At 42.8% G+C, this 22464-nt stretch overlaps 1 protein-coding gene across 4 annotated transcripts in view; it reads left to right on the plus strand.

Moving 5' to 3' along the window:
- The first annotated feature begins 841 nt into the window (after nucleotides 1–841).
- VIT (vitrin) overlaps nucleotides 842–22464 on the plus strand; it is a 37036-nt gene continuing 15413 nt past the window's right edge. For 2 of the 4 annotated variants that reach the window (XM_061365840.1, XM_061365841.1), the window contains exons 1-11: nucleotides 842–872; nucleotides 2735–2800; nucleotides 3826–3982; nucleotides 5920–6053; nucleotides 9924–10001; nucleotides 12749–12829; nucleotides 14675–14881; nucleotides 15518–15568; nucleotides 20409–20447; nucleotides 20545–20601; nucleotides 21198–21260. In XM_061365840.1, the coding sequence (XP_061221824.1) occupies nucleotides 842–872; nucleotides 2735–2800; nucleotides 3826–3982; nucleotides 5920–6053; nucleotides 9924–10001; nucleotides 12749–12829; nucleotides 14675–14881; nucleotides 15518–15568; nucleotides 20409–20447; nucleotides 20545–20601; nucleotides 21198–21260 (964 nt within the window). Of the gene's footprint in view, nucleotides 873–2734; nucleotides 2801–3810; nucleotides 3983–5919; nucleotides 6054–9923; nucleotides 10002–12748; nucleotides 12830–14674; nucleotides 14882–15517; nucleotides 15569–20408; nucleotides 20448–20544; nucleotides 20602–21197; nucleotides 21261–22464 lie in introns of all 4 variants that reach the window. The other 2 variants (XM_061365842.1, XM_061365843.1) reach the window with 2 other exon arrangements.

Genomic DNA, 22464 nt, shown 5'->3' on the forward strand with positions numbered 1-22464 from the left:
TTTAAATAAAGATACTGATGATGACTTTATTCACCCATGCTCATATTAAGATGCCTTTTCCAAAGCCTAAGTTAGTGTGAGTATATTTTTTAATGGTGCATGGTGTTTCTGCAAATGGCTGCTACCCTTATTCTGCCTCTTCTTTTTCTGGGGTTGACCTGAAGTGAGAACTCATTGCAAGGGGACAATTTTTTGATACCTCTGATGCAGTGATAGCATATAAGTGCGGAGAAAAGCATCTGAACTAAAACATTGTCCAGATGTTATGACAGTGTCCTCTTAATCTCGGGTGCTCATGTCTGCATGCACACAGATCGTCAGCAAAGAAACCAGTAATTTGGCTCACAAACTATGGCACTATTATTTCATGCAACGTCCTTCAGGAATGAATGGACATATGTTCCCCCTATCTTGATGAGATTACATAGTGCAGTTTGATGTACAGGCAATACAATTCTGTGATTATGCCTTAGAAGAGTAGCAGATGAACTTGTCAACCCATCTCAAGTCACATATAGCCATACAGTAGCATGTGGAATGAAATCTTGGTATCCTGAAGCAAAAGGCAAATCTTGGACAGAAGTAAATAATTAGTCCATGGGAGGGACTGTTTTTTGGTCACAGCCCAATCACCATCTCCTCTGGGGACATCAGCTGCTCTACGAAGCTTGAGAAGAGGATGCAGCATGTGACAACTGTGAAAGGTTGAAGAAGAATGCACAGTTCCCCTTCACCTGCCATTCCCACCTCATCTCCAATACCTCTAAATGCAGCCTGATGTATTCTTTTCCTTTTCAGAGCTCATTAGTGACACATCCAGCTCCTTAGTGACACATCCACCATGAAGACCACAGTCATTGCAATCTTCTTTGGTAAGTGCAGTTGGTGTGCTACAATTAGTAGTTCGTGGGTTTTTGTGTTCCTGCCCTGGCTGACCAGTGTCCACTGGCTTCTTCTCTTCCTTTTGGACTCCATGGCTGATGAAGCTTTCTCAAAGGCAGGTGGAGTAACCCTTGGCACAGCTTCTCAGAAACAGCCTACCCAAATTTCTTGACTTTGGGATAGAAACAATATTAATTACTTGCAAAGATTTCTAAGTACATGACCAATTACATGCAGTCCATACCAGATGGCAAAATGGGCCCTGAAAAATGTCTGTAATGTAAAGATTCCCTCCAAATAAAAGTCATCTGGTTTGGTTTCTTTCCTTTTTTTACAAGGGAATATCCTTTTCCAATTTTAATGTGGTCTTGCTCTTCCCCTGAACAAGAAGATGCCAAAGGGAAAAGGCTATAAATGTCTCCTATTTTCTTTACCTTGGCAGTCAGACAGGATCTTGTTTTTTGGGAACATGTAGAGACTCCAGAATCTGCAATTCATCATACATGAACATTCTGGTTGATCAAGCATGGTTTCTTAGTGTACTTTCCTTAAATGTCTCCCTTTGATGCAGATCCAGCCACCACACAGCCTAACACTGCTGTGTGACTTTAACTGTGATATTCCCAGGCAGTATTCCCTTTAGCTTGGATCCTCAAGTCTAACAGGATAGCTATTCTTAGTTAATTCATAGCTACCTGTATAGTTTCTCTGTCCTTACTAAGAGATCAAATTATGTCCTCCACATTAAATTATGCCCTAACATTGCATGTAGCTAGGACTTTGCAGTTTATTTTTCACTGGTTTGCTCCTTTTTTCCTAACTACAGTTTTGTCTTAGTTGCAGAACTGCACCAGTGACAAAAGGCCCCAACACTGCATCTCTACACTGTCGCTTCAGACACTATGAGACTGATTTTTCCTTTTGAGCAGGTTCTGAGAATGATTAAGTCTGCAAACTCTCTGCAGCAAGTCTAGAGGGAGAAGAACATAAAAAAAAGAAGACTGTTGTTGCATATTCTAGTAAGATTAAATGATTAGAGGATCAGCCACCACATCATAGAGTTCCAATCCCTTTTTGAAAGCTCAGAGAAGGGAAAGGTGAATAGGAAAGTCAGGATATTTGTAATGAAGTTATTAATTGCCCATAATATAGTGCAAAATAAGTAAAGAGAATGAAGAGTGAAGAGTTTTCCTATGTTGTGCACTTAGCAAGTAAACCTAACAACGTAAGATGCATCCATATATCATGTTGTATGTTTCAACATAACAGTTTATGTCTCTTTCACTTTTAAAATCATAATTCTGATTACCAAAGAAAATCAGTTCCCTTGCTGAGACAGGATACTGGGACACACCACAGTAGACCCTCCTACAGTCTGTAATGCTGCTACCACCAGTGAATGGAACACCACAACACATGATTAAAAGTTAACCTCCCTACCAGGCTGTTAAGAAGGATCTTTGTAGCTTCCCAGCTGCTTTATGCCCAGTGCATATTGTTTCACTGCCATCTCTATCACACCGATTAAAAGGAGTTTCCATCACTTGTAGAAATACTGGGGGCTTTCACAGTTTTCTGGACCACATTAACTCAATGGTATCTTTTGGTAGTGAGTTTCACAGATGAATGTGTGAACTAATCTTTAATGCCCTTCATAAAACCGCCTCACAGTAGATGCCATCTTGACTGCAAAGTTAACCAACAGGTAGAAACCTAGATGTAGCTGAGAATATTCCCATTTCATTTTTTCAACCTGATGATTCAAATTTGGGAAATCTCATGCACAGGAGTTTGTTATAGATTGATGCTGATAGTCACCCTTCTTCCTGATACTAAGTTTTCTTTGTTTTAGGTGTGTTTCTCACCTGTACATATGCAGCTAAGGAAGCCACAAGGAGGATGAAAAAGGCTAAGCTATGTAAGTGGTCCCAGTAGAATTCTTGACTGCTTTGCAGGGGGCATGGCTGATGCATAACAAAAAAGTGCAAAGTGAGGTTATATTGGGGTAACTGTTCACAATTGTCTGCAGAGCCAATGGAAGCATATGTTACCTAACAGGTTCTTTTACTGAAATCAAATCACTTAGTAAAGTGTGTGCTGTTGAATGTGTGTAAAGTGAAAATTGTGTGCTTCACTACTAAAATATGTCTTCGTAGGTCATTAGGGACTACTCAAGGATCTAAGCAAGCACAGAGAGACATAAATAGGTGAAATGGACCTGCTGTAACACAAAGCATATGTAGCTGATTAGCATGATCCAAGTGGTGTATATTCTGTGCACTAGGATATATAACTTTCAGCTCTAATGCTGTAAAAGCATCACTGTAAAAGCATCTCTGTCCACAGATCATTTTACTCATCTAGTTGACAAACCAGCCCGCTGTGAGGCAGTGAAATCATGCTTTAACCCCTGGTTCAAAGTAAATTGTACCCAGCAAACGTTTTTAAAAATCAAGACAAGATAATGGGCTGTGGCTGTAGCCTGGTGTTACAGATGGAACAGAGCTACGTTAGCACAGTGGGAGGTCTGGGAAGCATCCTGCCTTGTGTGTGCTCTGTCCTTCCCTGTCCTGACTCACAGCCACCGCTTTCCCTAAACCCTCCTTCCCACGTGTGAACCACGGCCTGGGTAACTACATTTCTTTCTCTTTCCAGCAAAGTGTCATAAAGGATATTTCCTTCAAAGAAGCAAACACTGAAGGTTAGAAATACCCTGAGGCTGCTTTATTCCATCCTTAGTTACAGCCACATCCCTCGGTATAGGGGGCATTATGTGTTATTTTAGAGATGCAGAACACATAGACATGTCTTGTAACCCAAAACCGCTGATACAGAGGTACAAGAGGAGGGCATCCCTGACACTCAGTTACTCATTGTTTCATGACAAGATCACTCAGCTATGAAAACAATCACTCTGACTTTACGAAGATTTTGTACTCACAGATGTGCCCCAGATCGATTGCGATGTCAAGGCGGGGAAGATAATAAATCCAGAATTCATTGCAAAATGCCCTCCTGGGTGTCAAGATGTAAAATACCGTGTTTATGGCACAGACATTTATGCTTCCTTTTCCAGCGTGTGCAATGCTGCAATTCACAGGTGAGTGCATATAAATGAGCAAGGGGCTCAGAAAAACATGTCATTTGGTGTAGGGAGTTCTCAGCTTCTCAAACCCTTTAAAGTTCCTACTGCCTTGTGGGTTTGACTGCACACTGCTCTTCTAGTAGAAAACCTGTGAGAAAGACCATGTGTGATGCAAGTGATCCACCCTTTAAAAGTGCTGTCAATCCTATACAATCCCGTGTCCCTGTTCAAATCAGTCATGTTTGAACACACTTCTCAGTCTTTGGAGAATTGTCTTGAGAGCTGCAGATCTCTCATTCATGCATAGCAAATTGCTATTCTACTGTTCTTATCCAAGCAGAAGATAGGATAGAGCTGCTGCTACTAATAAAGCTTCAGAAAAAATAGGCATATCACAAGGGATGAATGCATAAAACTCTCATACTTCTGGAATTGGTTTTGATTCTCCAGATTTGAATTTAACTGTCCTTGACATCAAGAGCTGTCCTGCTACAGAAAAGTCACTGAAGCAAATTTACAACATGATTTTATGGTGCAAATTTTGCTGAGTTTGATTATCCATGCAAAAAGGTGCATAAAATTTTAATGGAGAATAACTTCACCACCAAAACACACCATAACTGTAGGCAGGATGCAGGGACAGGATACATTCAGCTGAAAATGCAGTAAGAATTCATAAAGCCTGATTGACAACGTGACTTCATACAGAGTTATTTGAGCTACTGCAGTGCTTCCAGTTCTGTGAAGCAGCTGAATATTTCGGGACTCTGTACCTTACCTCTGTGCTGTGCAGAGCGCAGGCTGGCGTGCCTGTGTGCATAGGGCTGCCACCTCCTGGTGTCAGCTCTGCCCGCTCAGCCCCTTGTTAGGGGGTGACTGCTGGGTGACTGGCTTTCAAACCAGATTCTTCCTTCAGATACTAGTGTACAATGGAAATTGTTTGTCTCTGCACACAGAGCTTGTCCCAAAGGGGAACTACAAAATACTGATAGAGACTGCAGTTTCCTCCGTAGCTCAAATGCTGGCTGTCTATATTGTTGCAGTGAGGGTTTCCAGTTTCCTTGTTTGCCAGCTGGGTTTGGGTGGGTTTAACTTATATGCTGCATTTCTGCAGACAGTAAATTTCCTTTCCTTACAGTTGTATTACTAGCAGCTTCTTGTAATCATCTGAGAAAGCTACAGCTCTAACATTTTCTTCACCATTGTTTGCTGCCCATTACTTATTTTCCTTCCAGTCCTACTGCCCCTTTCGTGTCACAGTCACTTCCCGGTTTGCCTGCTCTACTAATGATGCTGTGTCAGGTTGTATGCACCAAAGGTTTACTGTACAAAATGCATTTTATGTCATGTCAAACACCATTTAATGTGCCTCACACATGGAGCCTGCCAGGTTTTCTCTGCTTCCAGCAATATTGTGTTTAGTTTACTCCAGGCTGAGGTCAGAACCCGGCTGAGTTTACTGCAGGTGATACATAGGGGAACTCAAAGAAAATGCTATTTTTTTTTTTACAAAAGAAAAAGTCAAGTAAGTGGGAGGTTCGCCTCAGATTTGTATTTCTGTCATCACGCGGTTGGCTCCAAAACTCCTCTGAGTACCTCTACTTGTATCTTCAGTCATTCAATCAAGCTCGTAGGAATTTTAACGAAGGCAGTAGCTTGTTCTTGTGTGCAACTAGGTCAACCTTAAACACAGGACCAGTAAATCAGCAAGAATAGCAAACACATCCTGACAGCACTTTGTAACAAACTGCTCTTCTCTGTGTGGAAGAAGCACAGGGCACAGAAACACAGATACTCCTTAGCAGCAGACTTAGTAGTAGTGCCACAGCTCCACTACAGCCCCTGGTTTAAAGGTAAAAGTGAATGCTTCCTACCTCTTGCTTTGTTGAACAGTCTCTAAGTTTTTTTGGGGGGGATTTTCTGCCTTCAGACACCATGTTTTCCCGTTGCAGTGGTATAATCGACAACACAGGTGGGAAGATCCTTGTCCAGAAAGTTGCTGGCCACTCTGGTTACCGAGGGAGCTTCTCCAATGGGGTCCGGTCCCTGTCCTTGCCGCGCTGGAGGGAGTCCTTCCTCGTGTCAGGTACCATGGTGGAGCACCAGAGCTGCCTGCCCTCCCCAGCTGCTCCCCACTGCCCAACCATCCAGGCAGCAGTGGGCAGAGGGGGCAGCAGCCTTCTTTAGAGACCTGTTTAGTCACCACAGGCCCACCCCACCTGGTTTTACCATCAGTAACACATTTGAGACCATTTTTATTATGGGCTTCCTATATAGCCTGCAGAGAGACATATAACTTGCCAGCAGTGTGCTTGGTTCAGCCCCAGTGTAGGTCTGAGCCTACTGCAAGGGTAACAGGCAGTCTGAAGACATCTTCATTCCTGCTACTGATGCATAAAATCAGAGCCTTGGTATTGACAGGGAGGTCTTCCTATTTGCACTCACTTTCCACCGTGGTAAATACTGCTGCTAAGGGAACTAAAGAGCCTTTTGGCCATTTGAAGCATCCTCTGCCTGCACCTGATTTCCCACCTTCTAAAGTGACTTTTGTCAACCCACCTCAAGTGGCATATAGCCATACTGCGTTTATGCAAACCCTGTGTTAATTAATTCAATTGGTGCATCCCAAGTATGTTGCGAATTCTCCCCATTGCTACTAGCCAGTTTTGATGTCAATGCAGGGAAATCCATCTTAATTTAATGTTCATTCATTTCTTGCCCCTGTATTATATACCGCAGCTTACTTGCATTCACTGACAAAATTCACAGATACTTTTTTCACCAGCTTTATATTATCTTCAATCTACCTGCACTAATTCTACCTGTGAGAAAGGAGGGTCCCATTTACATTGTTTTACATACAGTTTCTAAATCTAACTTCCTGCTGCATCCACGCAGGGTCTCAGTTCTTGTTGGTCTACACTTAGGTTTAGGATAGGTATGACCAATTGATATTAGTTAACTACTTCATTCCTGGAAAAATCAACACCTCGAGCAACTGTACAGGCACTAAAAGTAAAGAAATGTTCTTTTCATGTGAAAGAAACTGACCAAAACGGACTGTCATCTGGAGTTTACATTAATATATTTGGATGCATTTTTTACAGCATTCTGCCATGGGTACACCACATTATGAGGAGGATTTATTTTGGATAAGTAGGAATTTCCTGGAATAGCTGAATTGCTTCTTGTACTTGTTGCTGGTTTTTCCCTGACAAACAGCACATTGTAATTCTGGTACATAAATGGGAAATGAGGCTTTTTTACCTCAGCAGCTGCTCAGTTGTTATCCCATAAAACTGTAGGAATTTTTGATTTATAGTAACAAACCTTTATTCTTAATTAATGAGACACTGTATAAGAAGATAAAAGAGAAAGTTACAAGCACATGTAAGAGGAGGTGATAAGAAATCTGGGTATGTGTAGGCATGATGGGGTTTGTCCCTCATGTGTTTAATTTTACACATGCTGAGTGCTCTCACTGATGTCAGTGGAACTACCTGGTTTATAAACTAGCTCAAGCAGAACTCTAACATAATACATCCCATAACATATATAATATCATATTTCATATCTAAATAGGAGGAATACTCTCACTATACCTACTGAAAATGTAGGGATTCTAGAATTTTAGTGGGAAATTTAAAAGACTACAATGCCAGGAAGGCTGTGTAATTCATCTCAGCAGCCTGAGGCTGAATGCAGATAGATCTCACTCACAAAAAGAGATGAGTGGGGTTTGGGTTGTTTGGGGTTTTTTTTACAATTTTACAATTATTAGTCATAAAAAAGAGTTGCTTAAAGCATTCCCCAGTAAAAACACAAAGTCACCTAAAGCATTATTTTTCAGGACAGCTTTAGAGCTTGAACTGAGTTCCCTATTCTCCAGCCAAATTCCTTTTTAAGAGGCCAAACCTGTGTGCGATACTGCACCCTGGTAATGTGCCAAGAGTTTATTCCTAGTTAGAATATTGTCTCCAAGAGTTTGTGATGTTTAAATTGTGAATGAGCATCCACACAAAAGAACACAGAAGAGGAATCCTCTGGTGAAGAAGTGGCGTGATTTAGGGGCAGTGGGGAAGGAGGTCTGTCCTCTGGGATTAAAGCAGCCAGCACACCAGGAGGTATGCAAATGCCCTGGTATTCACTTTCAAGCACTAAAATGCTTTGGTGCTCAGCTGAATGACTCCATTCACTTTAGTGGCAGTTTTGCAGCTAGTGGTTTAGGAAAATAGAGTCCTAGAAGCCTAAGTATGCTAGTCACAAATAAGCGTGAGAGGGTGAGCAACCACCACCCCATTGCTTGTACTTCAATGTCCAGAAGCTGAGGTTTTCAGCCCACATGTAAATCCATTTTTAAGTACATTAAGCAAACTCCAACCTAGATGTAACTTCTTCCAGACAGTGAAAAAGACATATTACCATTGCCCCAGAGAGCAGGGCCACATTCAGGCCAGGCTTCAGACCTACCTCGTGATCACAGATGGAACGCAAGCTGCTGTTGATCAAAAACCCCGTAGTCCAGGAGCAGCCAGCATCCCCACACTAGTTAGCTTATTTGCACAGCAGTGGGCTTCAGGTTTGCATTAGAAATCAGATTAGCACAGAAATACTTTAAATAAAGATCAGATTATTACGCTAGTGCTGCATCCATGTACCAACCACTCATACCTGACAGCTCTGCTTCTGTTGGGGATAAAGAAATGCATTTAGAAATCATCTGCAATCCTATACCTTTTCCATGTTTCTACCAAACTGGCAGAAGAGCTCCCGGGTCCTCCTTGGCTCCTGATCCCAGTTTTAGCTCCAGGAAAAGTGGATGTGAAAACCTGCATCCCTTCACTTAAGCCAGCTTCTGAGAAAGGCTTAGGCAAGAAGGAAGCTCTTTCCAGGTTGTTCTTCCATGCTAACTGGCCTGCTCTGGTCTTTGGTGAATCTGTGCTGACTTCAGTGGAGCTGCTTTCATTTTATACCACTGTAAATGAGAAAGGGAACAGCTCTTTCCATCATTGCCTCTGCTATATACATCTTCCCAAAGAATCTACCAAGTAACCAAGGGAATAAAGGAAAGCAAACCTAGCGTCACCGTCACAACTCAAGTTTTGCAGGAGGTGGAGGTAGGTCTCATCTGAGGTGGTCCAGATGCATGACACAGCACAGCATCTTGCAGAGACAGTCACCACAGTCTGGAAATCCTACATCCACCAGTTCCTAGAGTCCAGGGCTGTCTTCCCTATACTGCCACACTTTTCATTCAGTCATATGTGGGAATATAAAAACTGCCCCAAAAGATGAAATTGCATGTCTGCATGTACCAATAGAGATGGCATCTGCTGCAGCACTAAAAAGATTTGCGGTTTAAAGCTTAACTGGGAAACGTGCCTCATTGTTTTAAGACAGGATCCTCATTTTAGATATAAATATAGGTGCCATATGTTCCCACACACAAGCACAGCATTCTCTTACTGTTATTACTGCTAAAGACTATTGCCAGAAATGGCATCTTGCAAAAGTCAAGTCAGAGAAGAATGGTGTGTGCGTGATGAAATGAATCCCACATCAAACATGCTTTCTAAAGTCAATTGTATAGTTGGGCTCTGGAAAAGGTTGCCTAGGGAAGCCATGGGCTTAAGTACAGGTTACACAGATGCCCTTCAGGAATGGCTCCCATATGCTTAACACCATTTGAGAGCAAAGGAATAAACAGACTGCCCTCTCCAAATCCTTCCCAGGACTGTGTTTTCATGCTTTCTAACCTTTTTTTTTTATGATGCTGGATTTAGGCACTGGCATTTTTAGTGACATGGTTTCGAGATTCTGCCATCAGAAAGAAAAATGAGTTGAGCAGTAAAGAAGTGAGGTCTGATTCTGAGCATGTATGTTAGATGAGAATTTTATTGCAAGAAAACTTAGAATATTTTGTGATGTTTTCTAATTGTTGTTTTGTTTTTCTAAGAGGGCAAGCCAAGAAAAGGTGTGACATATCCATCAACTCTGGAATATTCCTCTTCAAAAAGCACAGCTGTTAAATCAGGCAAGTAATTGTGACTGACTTTCCCTTACATCCATTCACAACTATATGTTCCAGCTTCTCAGTTGTGCGACGCAAAGATATAACTATTCAGAGTAAGAAGATCATGCATCCCTTAGCATCTCATCAAAATCTGTCATGGTATTTTTTTATGTTAAGCATATGGAAATTATCCCAGACAATTTCTATTTTTTGGTCACCATATTTCAGAGACTTCTGTTTCCAAGTGCTTTCCCCCTTGCTTTAAATCTGTTAGTGAGTATGATGTTGTACTGATTATTTGAAAGCATCTGAGGTTATGCACATTGACTTTCTCTGATGTTATTAATGTTATCTCTTGATATACAGTGCTGAGAGTATAATAATAAAAATAATTATATAATACTAATGACACAGATGGCAATGCACAGCAGCTTTAGCTAAGGATGGTACTATAAGGAACTACTCTGTATAACCATTTTAGTCAGCATCCTACACTGTAAGACTCAGTTTAAATAATTTAGTTGTTTTCAGAGGTCTTTGATCAAGTCTCACACCAGGTGGTAGCTGATATTCAAGAGCACATGAAGTGCCCCTGTCACTGAAATGACACTTGTTTGTGCCCCCTGTAACAACTGTTTAAAGTTCAGTCTATTCCCATGGGGATGTGAATGAAAACAAAATGAATGTCTTGCATTGCTATACACTTCCCTAACACAGCTCTTTGGCTGATTGCTGAGCCTGAGCCCCCTGAGCTTATCCAGTGAGCTGTGGTGTAACAAAACCTGCCTTAGCTTCTCCATGAACTCAAAAGCCTGTCAGTGGGTGCATCCATTCAAGGGCACACAGAGGTTACTTAGAGTCCTTCGAGTCCATCTCCTGTACATTATTGCTTGGTCCTTGGAAGCGAAGTAAAGAGCTTTTTCCTCATCTTCAGGTTTTTATTTGCACAAAGGCAAATCTGAAAGCTGTAGCTGTTCAGACTGAGTATGCATCACTCAAAGCTATGCCCTTAGTTTAGAATACCTTTGCAGTCTTGGCTTTTTCTATGAAACATTTGCTAAAACCACATCTCATCGTTCCCAAATATACCCAACACTTTAGGCATCAGCCCAAACATCTCAAACTAGACTAGGGACAATCACAGCCAGAGTAGAGGTCAGCAGGCTGAAAGCAATCAGTTCTTCCACCAGTGCTAAACCCACATTATGTAAGAATCAGCACAGAAACAGGGAGCATCACCATGTCATAGCTCAGTCATTCAAACAAAATATCAAGAACATGTTCCTCCAGCAAACCAAAGACTCAAGCAGCTTCCCTTCACTTTGTTCTTGAATCAAACAGGGTGAATGAAAATGCTAGGATCCTAGCAACAGAGACTGTACATTCAAGCAGAGAAAACCCAGAATGATCAAAGGCACAAATAGTCACTGTTACATGAAATCCAGTGATTGCCATTGCCTTGCTTTGCCCAGCTGTATGCCATAGGTAGTAAAGAAATCTTATGGTCAGAATTCACCTTCCCAAGCCCTGCTTGTCCCTGTCAGCACTCCTTAGCCCTGCCACCTGAGCCCAGTCATCTCAGCTGTTAGAAACAGCTTTTTCTTAAGATAAAGATCTCTGGTGCTAGTGCCATTTTGTGATACAGGATTTCCTACTTCTTTTATAATTTTTAAAAAGCTACCATTTTCTTCTGATTTAAATTACATTAAATTACCACATTGTTCACTTGGATACTCAAACCAATTATCAGTAGGACACAAAGGCAGTCCCTTGAGGATTACTTTCACTTGCTGCCAGATTAGCAAAAAGCCCTCATCAGCTGTCAGAGATGCAATTTTGGTCCCCATCCCAGGGACACCAGAGATTCAGAGTGCCTGAGATTTCTTTAAATGCTGCTAAGTGGTTACAGTGTTTCCCAAATTCTGGGCACAGCAAGAAATAACCTTCCCAAAATTGTAACTATTCACAGCTCGTAGAAACAATAAAAAATGCTGGTTTAAAAAAATAACACAAATTTTTAGGAAACCATTATCCCTGGGCTAATTTCTTTAATAGTTCAAAGCTGCCAAAATAACTAGAGAAGAGGAAAAAAAAAGGAAGATCAAAATCCTCTGGTACTCAGTCAGACATAAAAGCAGAGGCAGATTCTTTTGCAGGGTAGCAGTAAATGAACTGCTATAAATTTTCCAAGTACTTTGATGACTTTGGGTCTTAGAAGAATAAAAAAGGACAAAAAAAATCTCCCTTTTCCTTCTAAGCCACTCTGTGTCATTCGGGATTTGGTCCCATGATGATGTGACAGTGTCAGGCAAGAAATAACTAGATCAGAACCTGACTTAGTGCCTGAAATACTGCATGATAACCTGTGTTCCCCAAATGCCCTGCACATACTGTGACCCTGATTCTGAGGACACGCTGCTACTCAGAAGAAAAATCAACAACATGATGCATTATTCTCATGAGTACTGGTTTATTACTGGTAAAACCCTGTATTTATTGCTCACTTCAGAATTTCTATTGATATTGGCAGGAAGTTTTGGGCAGTAAAAATGCCTAAATTAAGCACCAGAAATAGGGGTTGGCTACCCTCTAGAGGCACCCAGCCACCACTTTTTCTTTCTTTGTGGGAAAGCTCTGGTTGGACTGACTGACATACCTCGTGCCAGGTGATGGGATGCCTTCCATGGTGACTGATAATCTCTAAATATGAGAGCAAAAAGTATTTTCTGTCAGAGCTACCTTTCCTAACATACTTCATTTTGTTTCAGAGCCTAAAAAGCCAGAGCAAGACCTTAAAATTATGAAGAGTGCAGATAGCACTAACACATCAGAAAAAGCAGCAGAACAAGGTATGTGTTGGGGATCTTGGTGTTCATTTACAGTATCTGTCCCATCTGCAGATGCTTACGGGAAGCAGTCTGACACTGGTAATACATACAGCTTTACCTCCCTCATTCAACATCCTCTCTGCAGCCTCTTTCAGACCAAACCAGTGCCATTATATGAGCACCTGCAGTGGTGCTTGGAAGGCATGTACCAATTCAGAGAAGAGAGGGCACCCTTGCAGTTTAATTTTTGCCTGTTCTTTGGGTGTCATGAACTCCAGAAGCCTGCAATAAGGCTCTCAGCAATTTCCTATGCAGGCCACATGCTATGGGAAGATGCTGTGATGGAGATGGGCACCCTGCCCACAGGAGCACTGGGAACAGCCAGCCCTGGAGAGCCCTTCTCTTGTGTTAAAGGCTCTACCAGAAACCCAGCCAACAAGTACCAAAGCAACATCATTTCTGCAAACCCTTTGAAGATACCGTGAGGGAGATGGGCACCCTGCCCACAGAAGCACTGGGAACAACTAACTCTGTGAAGCCCTTCTCTTGTTTTAAAGGCTCCACCAGAAACCCAGCCAAAAAGCACAAAAGCAACATCTTTTCTCTGCTCTTACTGTGCTGCTTCCTTGGGTTTTCTGCTAATGCTGTTAGCTCCTATCTTCCTTGCTCCTTGCAACCTGGGGTATAAAGCCCTGTTGCTTGCTCCTTGCTCCAGCAGCACCAGATCACAGGGAAGACTCACTGTGGCCTCTGTCTTCTTTCTTTTAGAGCAGCAGTGTGGAGCAGGGCACTGCTCAGCCAAAGAGAGTCATTCATACTGATTTTTTCAGCTGAGTTGTTCTGTTTTTCTTCCGAGGCCCCTTTCAGCATTATCACATTAATACTGTCTGAGATCTGATTTTTTCCACTGCCTAGCATTAGGTGGCAATTAATCCACCAGTTTCATGGTGATGCTTTGCAAAAGAACATCCATCAATAAAACACAAGCTCACCACTCCCTTTCAGTGTACACAGTGTGTCAGGCCACCCCCACGGCTATGGGTGAGAGGGAGGAGAGGAATAAGACTGAGGTGAACACAGAATATGCAGATGGAGAAGATAATGGTGAAGGCTCTTTTTCTGAGATGATGACTTGAAAGAACTGTAAGCGTTTTAACAATTCATATAAGAATATTTAGGATGCAGATTTTGCAACTAGAATTGTCTCTGTTCTCACAACAGATGATACATTTTAAAAGTAGTAGCAACTGTGAGATGAGTTAAAGTTAGATGAAATTGGCATCTCCCAGGTGGTGCGCTCCCCCGCTCTCCTCACCCAAAGCCCTAACGCTCCCTGCTCTGGATCTGACCCTCTCCCTGATTCACCCTTACCTAAAAATTGTGTTTCTGCCAAAAGCATTTCAGTTCTGTGGTGGGCAATGCATATTTTATTCTGATCTATGACTCGGAATGGCCATCTTTTATTGCCAGATGCCAGCAGATTTCCATTTATATGGACTTTCTAACTGCTTAATTGTGCTGAGAAAAGATGATGCAAAACAGAAACTGCAACTGGCTGGTTGAACCATTTCATAGCTCTGAGACATCTGTCAGGTTGATTGGTGTTCCTGGCCAAAGAAGAAGAGTGTAGGGAAATCACTAAGGCTGCAACAGGTTGTTGTCAGCACCCTCCGGAGAGTGGTGTAAGACTGTGTCACACAGGCATCTGTGTTACACATCCACACAGCAACAAAGGCTCTATATGGCTCTGCAGATGAGGATGCTTGTAGACATCTGAGAAGAACACCAGTGTCTGGGTTGCCTTAAATAGTGAGCATGGTTAACAATGCTTCCATGTATGTCACACATCCATCGATTTTCCTACAGGGGACACAGTCCACAAAGAATATCAAACATCTCCCATGCCAACACCAGCTACACAAATGGCCACCACAACCCCAACACCAACAACCACGACAATGGATCCTTCTACTACAACGCCAAAGCCAACCACAACACCTGCAACAACCAGAACCACAACAGTTGCAGCTGCAGCCAAGACTAGACCGGGACTGCATAGGGTCAGAGATATAGGTCAGTAGCAGGCATGTTTGCATTGCTTTCCTCCTGACCTACAGCTTCCCTAAAATTTAAATGACAAGACATACAGCTGAATATGCCATGATTTAGTGGATCATGAATTCAGTAATTCAATGTAGAAATATTAGGAATGGATATAAAAAAACATTTCCAGATGGGCTGGAGTTGTGCCTTTGAGATACATACAGAATTACTGTGTCTCACATAAACACAAGCAAGTGTAGATTTGCTGAGATGGGAGTTCATCTGCAGTAAAATTATGGCTAGTCTTTATCTTTACATAAAATGTATTGGCCTATAAGCTCTTCATCCTCAAATGCTGCCATGATTTTCAGGTAGAGGGGTCAACAGAGAGTTCTTTGATTCACGTGTCTGGACTGAGAGTTCAACACATAGGTCAACTCATTTTAGAATTAATTTTGTGGTAACTTTCAATAAATGAAAGTTTTAATATATTTTTTTTGTAACAGCCTTCAGATTATAAAGATTAAAACACTGTGAAGGCATTCTCATATGGTTTTTGAACACCAGGTTTTCCTTAACCTTTCCTTCTCCATTTATTCTTATTCATTAACATTGGGCTTTTTTTTTTTTTTTCAATAGCTGAAAATTAAATTCTCTTATTTTTAGGTTCTAGCAGTGTTCACCCAGCATACTCATCTGTGGTAGCTGCAGCATCAAGTAAGTATGGTGAAGTAAGTATGCCACAAGACATGTAGTACAGTGTATTCTAAAGCAGCAATGAGTCAATAGCCTTTCAAGCCTCAGCAAACTCAGTGACTGGATCCAAGTCCAGATTTAAACTGAAAAATAGATGCTTGGCCTGAATGTTAGAGATGCTGATTGCCTACAGCTCTGGGGAAGCCTTTCTAGTGAATATCTGCATTTCAGCCTTGACAAATGCTGGGGTTTGCAACACTTGAGACAAGCCTTGTGTTGTTTGAATCATGTTTTCCTATTGCTTCCTTCTTATGCTCTCAAAGGGAGACTTGAGTTGTAAGATAAATCATGCAAAGCGCTGCATAGCCATCTAAATTTAGGGCTGAGAGCTCTGAAATGCCGATTTATGTTAAACCAATGCTCTTTCAAAAACCTCAGGCTGTGGTTCTGAGCCTGGCATAAATGTGATGTTATTCCTGGCATACCACTTGCGTTACTGACAGCAGAGTTGTGGCTGCTCAGGGCTCTGCATCTCAGTCCAGAAGCCTGCTCCCAATCCAGCTCACAGCCTGCAATGCAAGTATTCCCCAAGCACAAATACAAGCTAGGTGAAAAATGGATTGAGAACAGCCCTGAGGAGAAAGACTTGGGGGTGTTGGTTTACGAGAAGCTCAACATGATCCAGCAGTGTGTACCTGCAGCTCAGAAAGCCAACCGTATGCTGGGCTGCATCAAAAGGAGCGTGACCAGGAGGTCAAGGGAGGTGATCCTGCCCCTCTACTCTGCTCTTATTTGCCCCCAACTTGAGTTCAGCTCTGCGGCCCCCAATGTAAGAAGGACATGCATCTGCTGGAGCGAGTCCAGAGGAGGGCAACAAAGATGGTCAGAGGGCTGGAGCACCTCTACTATGAAGACAGGCTGAGAGAGCTGGGGTTGTTCAACCTGGAGAAAAAAAGGCTATGGGGAGATCTTATATTAGCCTTCTAGTACCTAAAGGGGCCTACAAGAAACGTGAAGAGGAACTTTTTACAAGAGCATGTAGGGATAGGACAAGGGTGAATGGCTTTAAATTAAAAGAAGGAGATTTAGATTAGTTATTAGTGAAAGATTATTTACTATGAGGGTGGTGAGACACTGAAAAGGTTGCACAGAGAATTTGTGGCTGCCCCATCCCTGACAGTGTTCAAGGCCAGTTTGGATGGGGCTTTGAGCAACCTGGTCTAGTGGGAGCTGTCCTTGCCCATGGCAGGGGGGTTGGATCATGATCTTTTAATTTCCCTTCTAACCCAGACCATTCTATGATTCTGTGACTCTTATTTAGAGTTGTTTCCCCATACAGTGTGTAATTGGTTGGCTGTGTGGTCAAGTAAAGGAGATTATTTTTAACTGTTTACAAGTTTTTGGGCATGGGGATATGATTACTTTTGAACAAAAAGGTAGCTGGATCCCCATTAAGTTTAATACTCAGTCACTGTTTCTGAGTGCCTTGAGCTCAGCTTTGCTCTCACATACATAACTGTGGATGTCCCTACTGCCAAGTAATTCAGAGCCAAGCACATGGTAGAGCACAGAAGAGGCCATTATTGTTTTTACTAGCAATTAGGAAACCCTGTTTGAGGTTCCCCAGTCAGAGATATACGTTGAGGGTAAAGTTCTGGCAACACTGAAATCAGTGTGAATAAGACCAAACCTTTGGTCAAAAAATTAGAATAACAAAAAAAATTTTAAAACCCCCAAAACTAGCAAAACCCACAACCCCAAGGCACTCACTCTTCACTTCATTGCAATTTGGATCCATCCCTCTTCAAAATTTTCTTTACTGAAGTTCTAAACACAAACTAAATCCCAAAAGATTAAAGTGGTCAGACTTACGGACATGTTATTGTGAGCTGGAGGAGTGGTGGAGACCTACTTCGGGTTTTCTGATTCCAGACTTCATTTCTAGGACCACATCCAACATGCCTGTACTCATGATAAAGCTTCCTGAATTCTCCTGATCCCTTCTTGATTCTAAAGAAGAACTGCTTTAAAAAACAAACAAAGAAACAAACACCAGAAAGGACAATCAGAGTTTTGAAGTGATGACCAGACACAAAGCAGTTTATCAGCTTTCTCTATCTGAGAAGCCTTTGGGATTCACTGCTATTGTTCAGACCCGAGTTTCTGATGATGCCATTGGCCTCAACTGGAGTATGGCTTGACCGAGCAGAATCAAATGTTCTCCTGTCCATCTTGTCTCGCAGGGACACACAGGGCACTGGTAGTTTGTCTGCAAAAGCCACTTCAAAAGTAAAAAACCTTGAAATAGAGCACAATCAAAATAAGCACAGCTGTGGCTGCTGTGAGCTCCTGCATTTCCGTTTCCTGCCACTGATACTGGCAAAAGTTCACAGTGGCAAAGGAAAAGCAGGATTTGCAGATTACAGCATTAGAGCAGGGCAAAACTCCTCCATCCTTGCTAGGGTTCTTTCCCCTCTATCTTCAGTTTATCAAAGATACAGAAACAGGAAAAATACCTGAGGCTCTGTTCCATCACAGGACCCCTGCTTCAAAAGCTTGATGTGGCAAAACTGCTAAATGAAAAACCACTGATGTGACTAGCATGATATTTGACAGCTTATTCCCATCTGCGCTGCTGGCAAGTGCAGCCCTTCACCAGGGCAGCATGCACTCCTGAGGGGGGAAGCAGCAATGGAAGTGGGCTTTGAAAGTGGATGCAAACTCTCTTCTGCTCTGGAAGCAACTTTAAATTCAGTTGTGCTGTGGTATAATGCCAGCTTCTGCCTCTTTCCAACAGCAGTTAACTGAGCAGACTCCCAAGGGTCACAGACTCACTTGATCTCTCTCATTCCAGCTTTTCAAGCAATCCTTTCTCACACAGCTCCTTGGTCCCTAGCTGAGGACTGGGAACAAATCACTGCTGCTGTGCACATTGCAATCAAAAGTCATGTCACACAGGCATGCTTTGTGCACAGAGTAGCTGCTTGCTTTCTCAGATGAGGTCCCATCATTTGCAAGGTCCACTCCAAATTGCATTTCTCTCCACTGTCCGTATGCTTTACTGCCTCCATGCTTCCGTGCTTGCTCCCAAGCTCCCAGCCAGGAGTTGCTTACTCCACTGCTCTCATTTCTGACTCAGTTCTATGGGTTCACAGAGTGACTGCCCAACCCCAGGGTGTCACAAAATTCTAGTCCTGCCTCAACCTTGAGCTTGCACAGAGTTCTGCTTTCCTGAAGACACATTCACATGCTGCAGGCTCAATGGCATCTCGGAGCTGAAGACCACAGAAGTGCAGCCCCAACCTCTCCCTCTCTACCACCACCATGTTGGCTCCAGCCAGCCAAAACATGGCAGAGAACAGCTTGCTGTGGGGAAGCAGAGCAAGTGAGAAGGGCAAAGCACAGTCAAAAGGAACATAGAGAGAAATCCATGTTGCTAACATGGGTGTGGAGGGTAGGGTTAATTCATTTTAAAAGTGGCATAAAATGTTTCTGAAACAAAGCTGGTCTCTCTCTTACGTTGTTTCCACTGACCTTGTAAAGAGTGCTATATTCACACAAGGGCATGGTTGTGGCAAACAGGGTGCATTCTCAGGATCAGAGCTAATTTTCTTCCATCGCTTTGGCACATTCTAATCTCCCATGTGTGAGGCATGTCACACACAGCTCCATACAACTCTGCTGGACAGACAGACTTGTCCCTCCACAGCCTGAAAACAGCCTGGGCTAGCTGCGGTCCATCTGGAGCCAGAGCTACAAGCTTATAGAGTTTAAAAGCATTGCCAGTTTTGGCAGATGAGCCTGTTACTTCCTCAGACAGGATCTCTTTGGCATCTGGAGTTTACAAGGTCTCTCAGGACAGCTCCTAGAAATCCCATCAAAAGGCTTTCAGCAGCCTGTGAAGGTTCAAGCTTGGGTCAAACACAGACTATTTGCTGTTACCTAATTTTGCAATATCAAGTTCCCAAGGAGGAGCAATTCCTGTTTTCTGAGACAACCATTCAAAATGGTCTCATTTATGATATCTTACGGATAAAAATATCTCATAGGCCTTTATCCAGTGTTCACAGGAGCCAGCTAGAACATTCCTACTGATTTCACCAGGCTTTGGAATTAATCTTTCTGAAAAAACTAATGCATAAAGGCTTGTTAAAGGATAAGTTTGTTCACAAGCCTCTTAAGGATAATTAAGAAAAAGAGAGGCAAGATTAAAGACGTGGTTTTCATCTGCAAATGCTTTGAGCCTTTAGTAGTTTTGAACAATGGGAACTTAATAACCTAATCACCTTAAAAAAGCCTTTTGTGTAGACACTGGTGAAGACATTTCAGACACATGAATTCTCCCACATTATTTTGTCATTGTCTCATTATTTACAGTCTGCCTGCTTGCTTATATTTCTCACTCTCTGCAGAAAGGGTAGCATCTGTTCAGAGGAAAGGGAGTATTTTGGGTTTGGGGCCCTTTTTTAACCTCCCTCACACAACCGGTACAACTGGATGGCACTGAAAATAGAAATAAACATAGGTAACCAGCATGAGTGAGAGAAGGAAAGTCATAAGGGAAAGCAAATCACAGCAGTAACTACGAACGTTTTAAATGCAGACCTGTACATGTAATAGTCATAACAGAAGCAAATGTTAAATATGCTAAACTGCATGAGAGACAGGGCAAGGCAATCCTTCTTCAAGTGGGCTCAAAATAAATAGTTAACTTCTAAGAAAGTATATTAATAAAACTCTCTCTATATGAACCATTAACTCTGAAAGCTATAAAATGAGACTGAGTGAAAAAGCCAGGTAGCAGCACCACTGAATCAAACATGGCCTAAATAACACTTTCCCATTTTTGGTGTTTACTTAGGACAGGTTCAGGCTGCACAAGGAAGAGGACAGAACACAGGTATGTCTTAAATTAACAATGACTAGCAGAACTGTGTTGTGAGAATATTAAGCTTGTGTTTAAGTTACATGTACTAACCAATGTAATATTTTTAAAGCTTTCAGGGGCACGTCCACCTCTGCAAGTAACAGGAATATTTTAAGACCCAGTACAGGTAAAGACATTACAATCCCTCCTCTGATTCCTCCCTATAGCTAGTCCCACCATTCACATTTACTGTAGTGATGCACTGTTTTTCACTTCTAACCATGCTCATAGCAGGACATAGTTAGAACAGATATCACACTGGTTATCGTGTGACAATAGTGGAACTTTTAAGAAAAAAAATGAAAAAAAGAATTATTAAACTTAGAATTGTTCTCAAATTAATATTCTAAACACATTCATAAATGCCTTTTCTAAAACATTAGCTGTTGCAAAATGAGAGGGAGATTTTGGGTAAGTTTGGAGGATGAAGGCCTGACCCCAAGAGGAAACACACTTCAGTTTCCAGGCTCTGAGTGGGAGCTGCATCCCAGCACCCACTACCCCTTTTTCCAGTGCACCAGTGAATAGCTGCACTGTGCAGCCCCTACTAACATTAAGCTCTTCTGCCTTTGCCACACTCTTTCAGCTTTCAAATTCCTCCTTTTCCATTTGGTTTGAAAAGGTGCAGAAAGATAGTTCAGGGCCACCGCATCCCATGTGATCGTGCTTCTCTGTCCTTGCATGGTGGCATCTGACCTCTTGCCTCTTCCTTGAATCACACAGGTATTCAGCGCCAAGAGCCTGTTGCTGCTTTCCGGAGGGCTGACGGCTCCCCATCCCACTTGGGTGAGCAAGATTGCTAGCAGCAGATTTTCTGCTCTCTTCTGTAGTTTTAGCTTCCCCAAATTAGCCCTCAGGCAGTACTGCAGAGCGGTTTTGTGTGTCCCGTGCTAGCTGCCACCTAGCAGCTTCTTGAATGTGAAAGGCAAATGACAGCTCAGTCACCGGCAGGCTGTCGTTTCAGGTCATGGGAATCAAAGTCTACCACCGTGTTTGCAGTTTTCCTTATTTGTTAGTCAAAACAAGAAACAAAATACCAGCTCTGTGCAGCCTATGAGGTCTGCGATTTTTGCTAAATCTTCTCTTCCTGTTGTTGCCAGAAGCCTCCAGGCTCAATGGAACAGCAGAGATTGTTTTTAGTGCCAAGGGTAGAAACATCACCTGTACTTCCCTTCCTCACTGGCTATGCAATTCACCATGCTTCATCAGCAAGCAGCCCCATCAACATGTGCTCTGCAAGGACACTGGCAACTTCCCAGGGCTACTGAGTGCTCAGTGCACTTGGAAACACTAAATCTCCCTTGACAGAACAGCAAAGTTTCTCAGAGACAGATTTTGACCAGGAGCATCCAGTGTGGAGTTGAGGGATGGGATCTGAGGTGGCAGCAAGACAGGCAGGGCTGCCCCTCACCAGCAAGGGTCACAGAAAGCCCCAACAAGAAGAGCAGCGAGTCTGGTGATGGTACCCAGGGCCAGCCAGCAGCCCAGGCAAGTCCCCATTGATGAGACAGGTTTGACCAACTGAGGCAGGACACCAGCAAGGCAAGGTCAGGATCAGAACAGCAAGGTACAAGACTAGGCACAGGTACAAGGAGCAAAGGTGAGGGTGTGTTCACTTCCATGGGGTCCCCAAGCAGAGCAGGTGGAGGGTCCCACGGATGCTTCCCACAGCTCTTTCTCACACACAGCCCTTCTCACAGCTCCACTATGGTGCCCAAACCTGGGACAAGGCTACAGAGCTGATCTTTAGCATGGGCTACCAGATTCCCTGGGGAGGGGGGCATACGGCACATGAAGGTGCCCCTGGAGCCCTGAGAGCTTTGGTGGGGGTTGGAAGCAAAGAAGGGGCATTGCAGCAGGACAGAGAAAAGTGGTTCTTGGTACTGAGGTTAGAGGACGTTACTATGCAGCAGGACTTTCTGGATAATACTGACCAAGTAAGTTTTCCCAGCAATCTCTCCATCAAAAGACAATTTGTAGTTTACCCAGG

The sequence above is a fragment of the Neopsephotus bourkii genome, unplaced genomic scaffold (assembly GCF_033783945.1).
Source record: "Neopsephotus bourkii isolate Nb327-2 ecotype Australia unplaced genomic scaffold, CSIRO-AGI_Nbou_v1 NB_1292, whole genome shotgun sequence".
NCBI lineage: Eukaryota > Metazoa > Chordata > Aves > Psittaciformes > Psittacidae > Neopsephotus > Neopsephotus bourkii.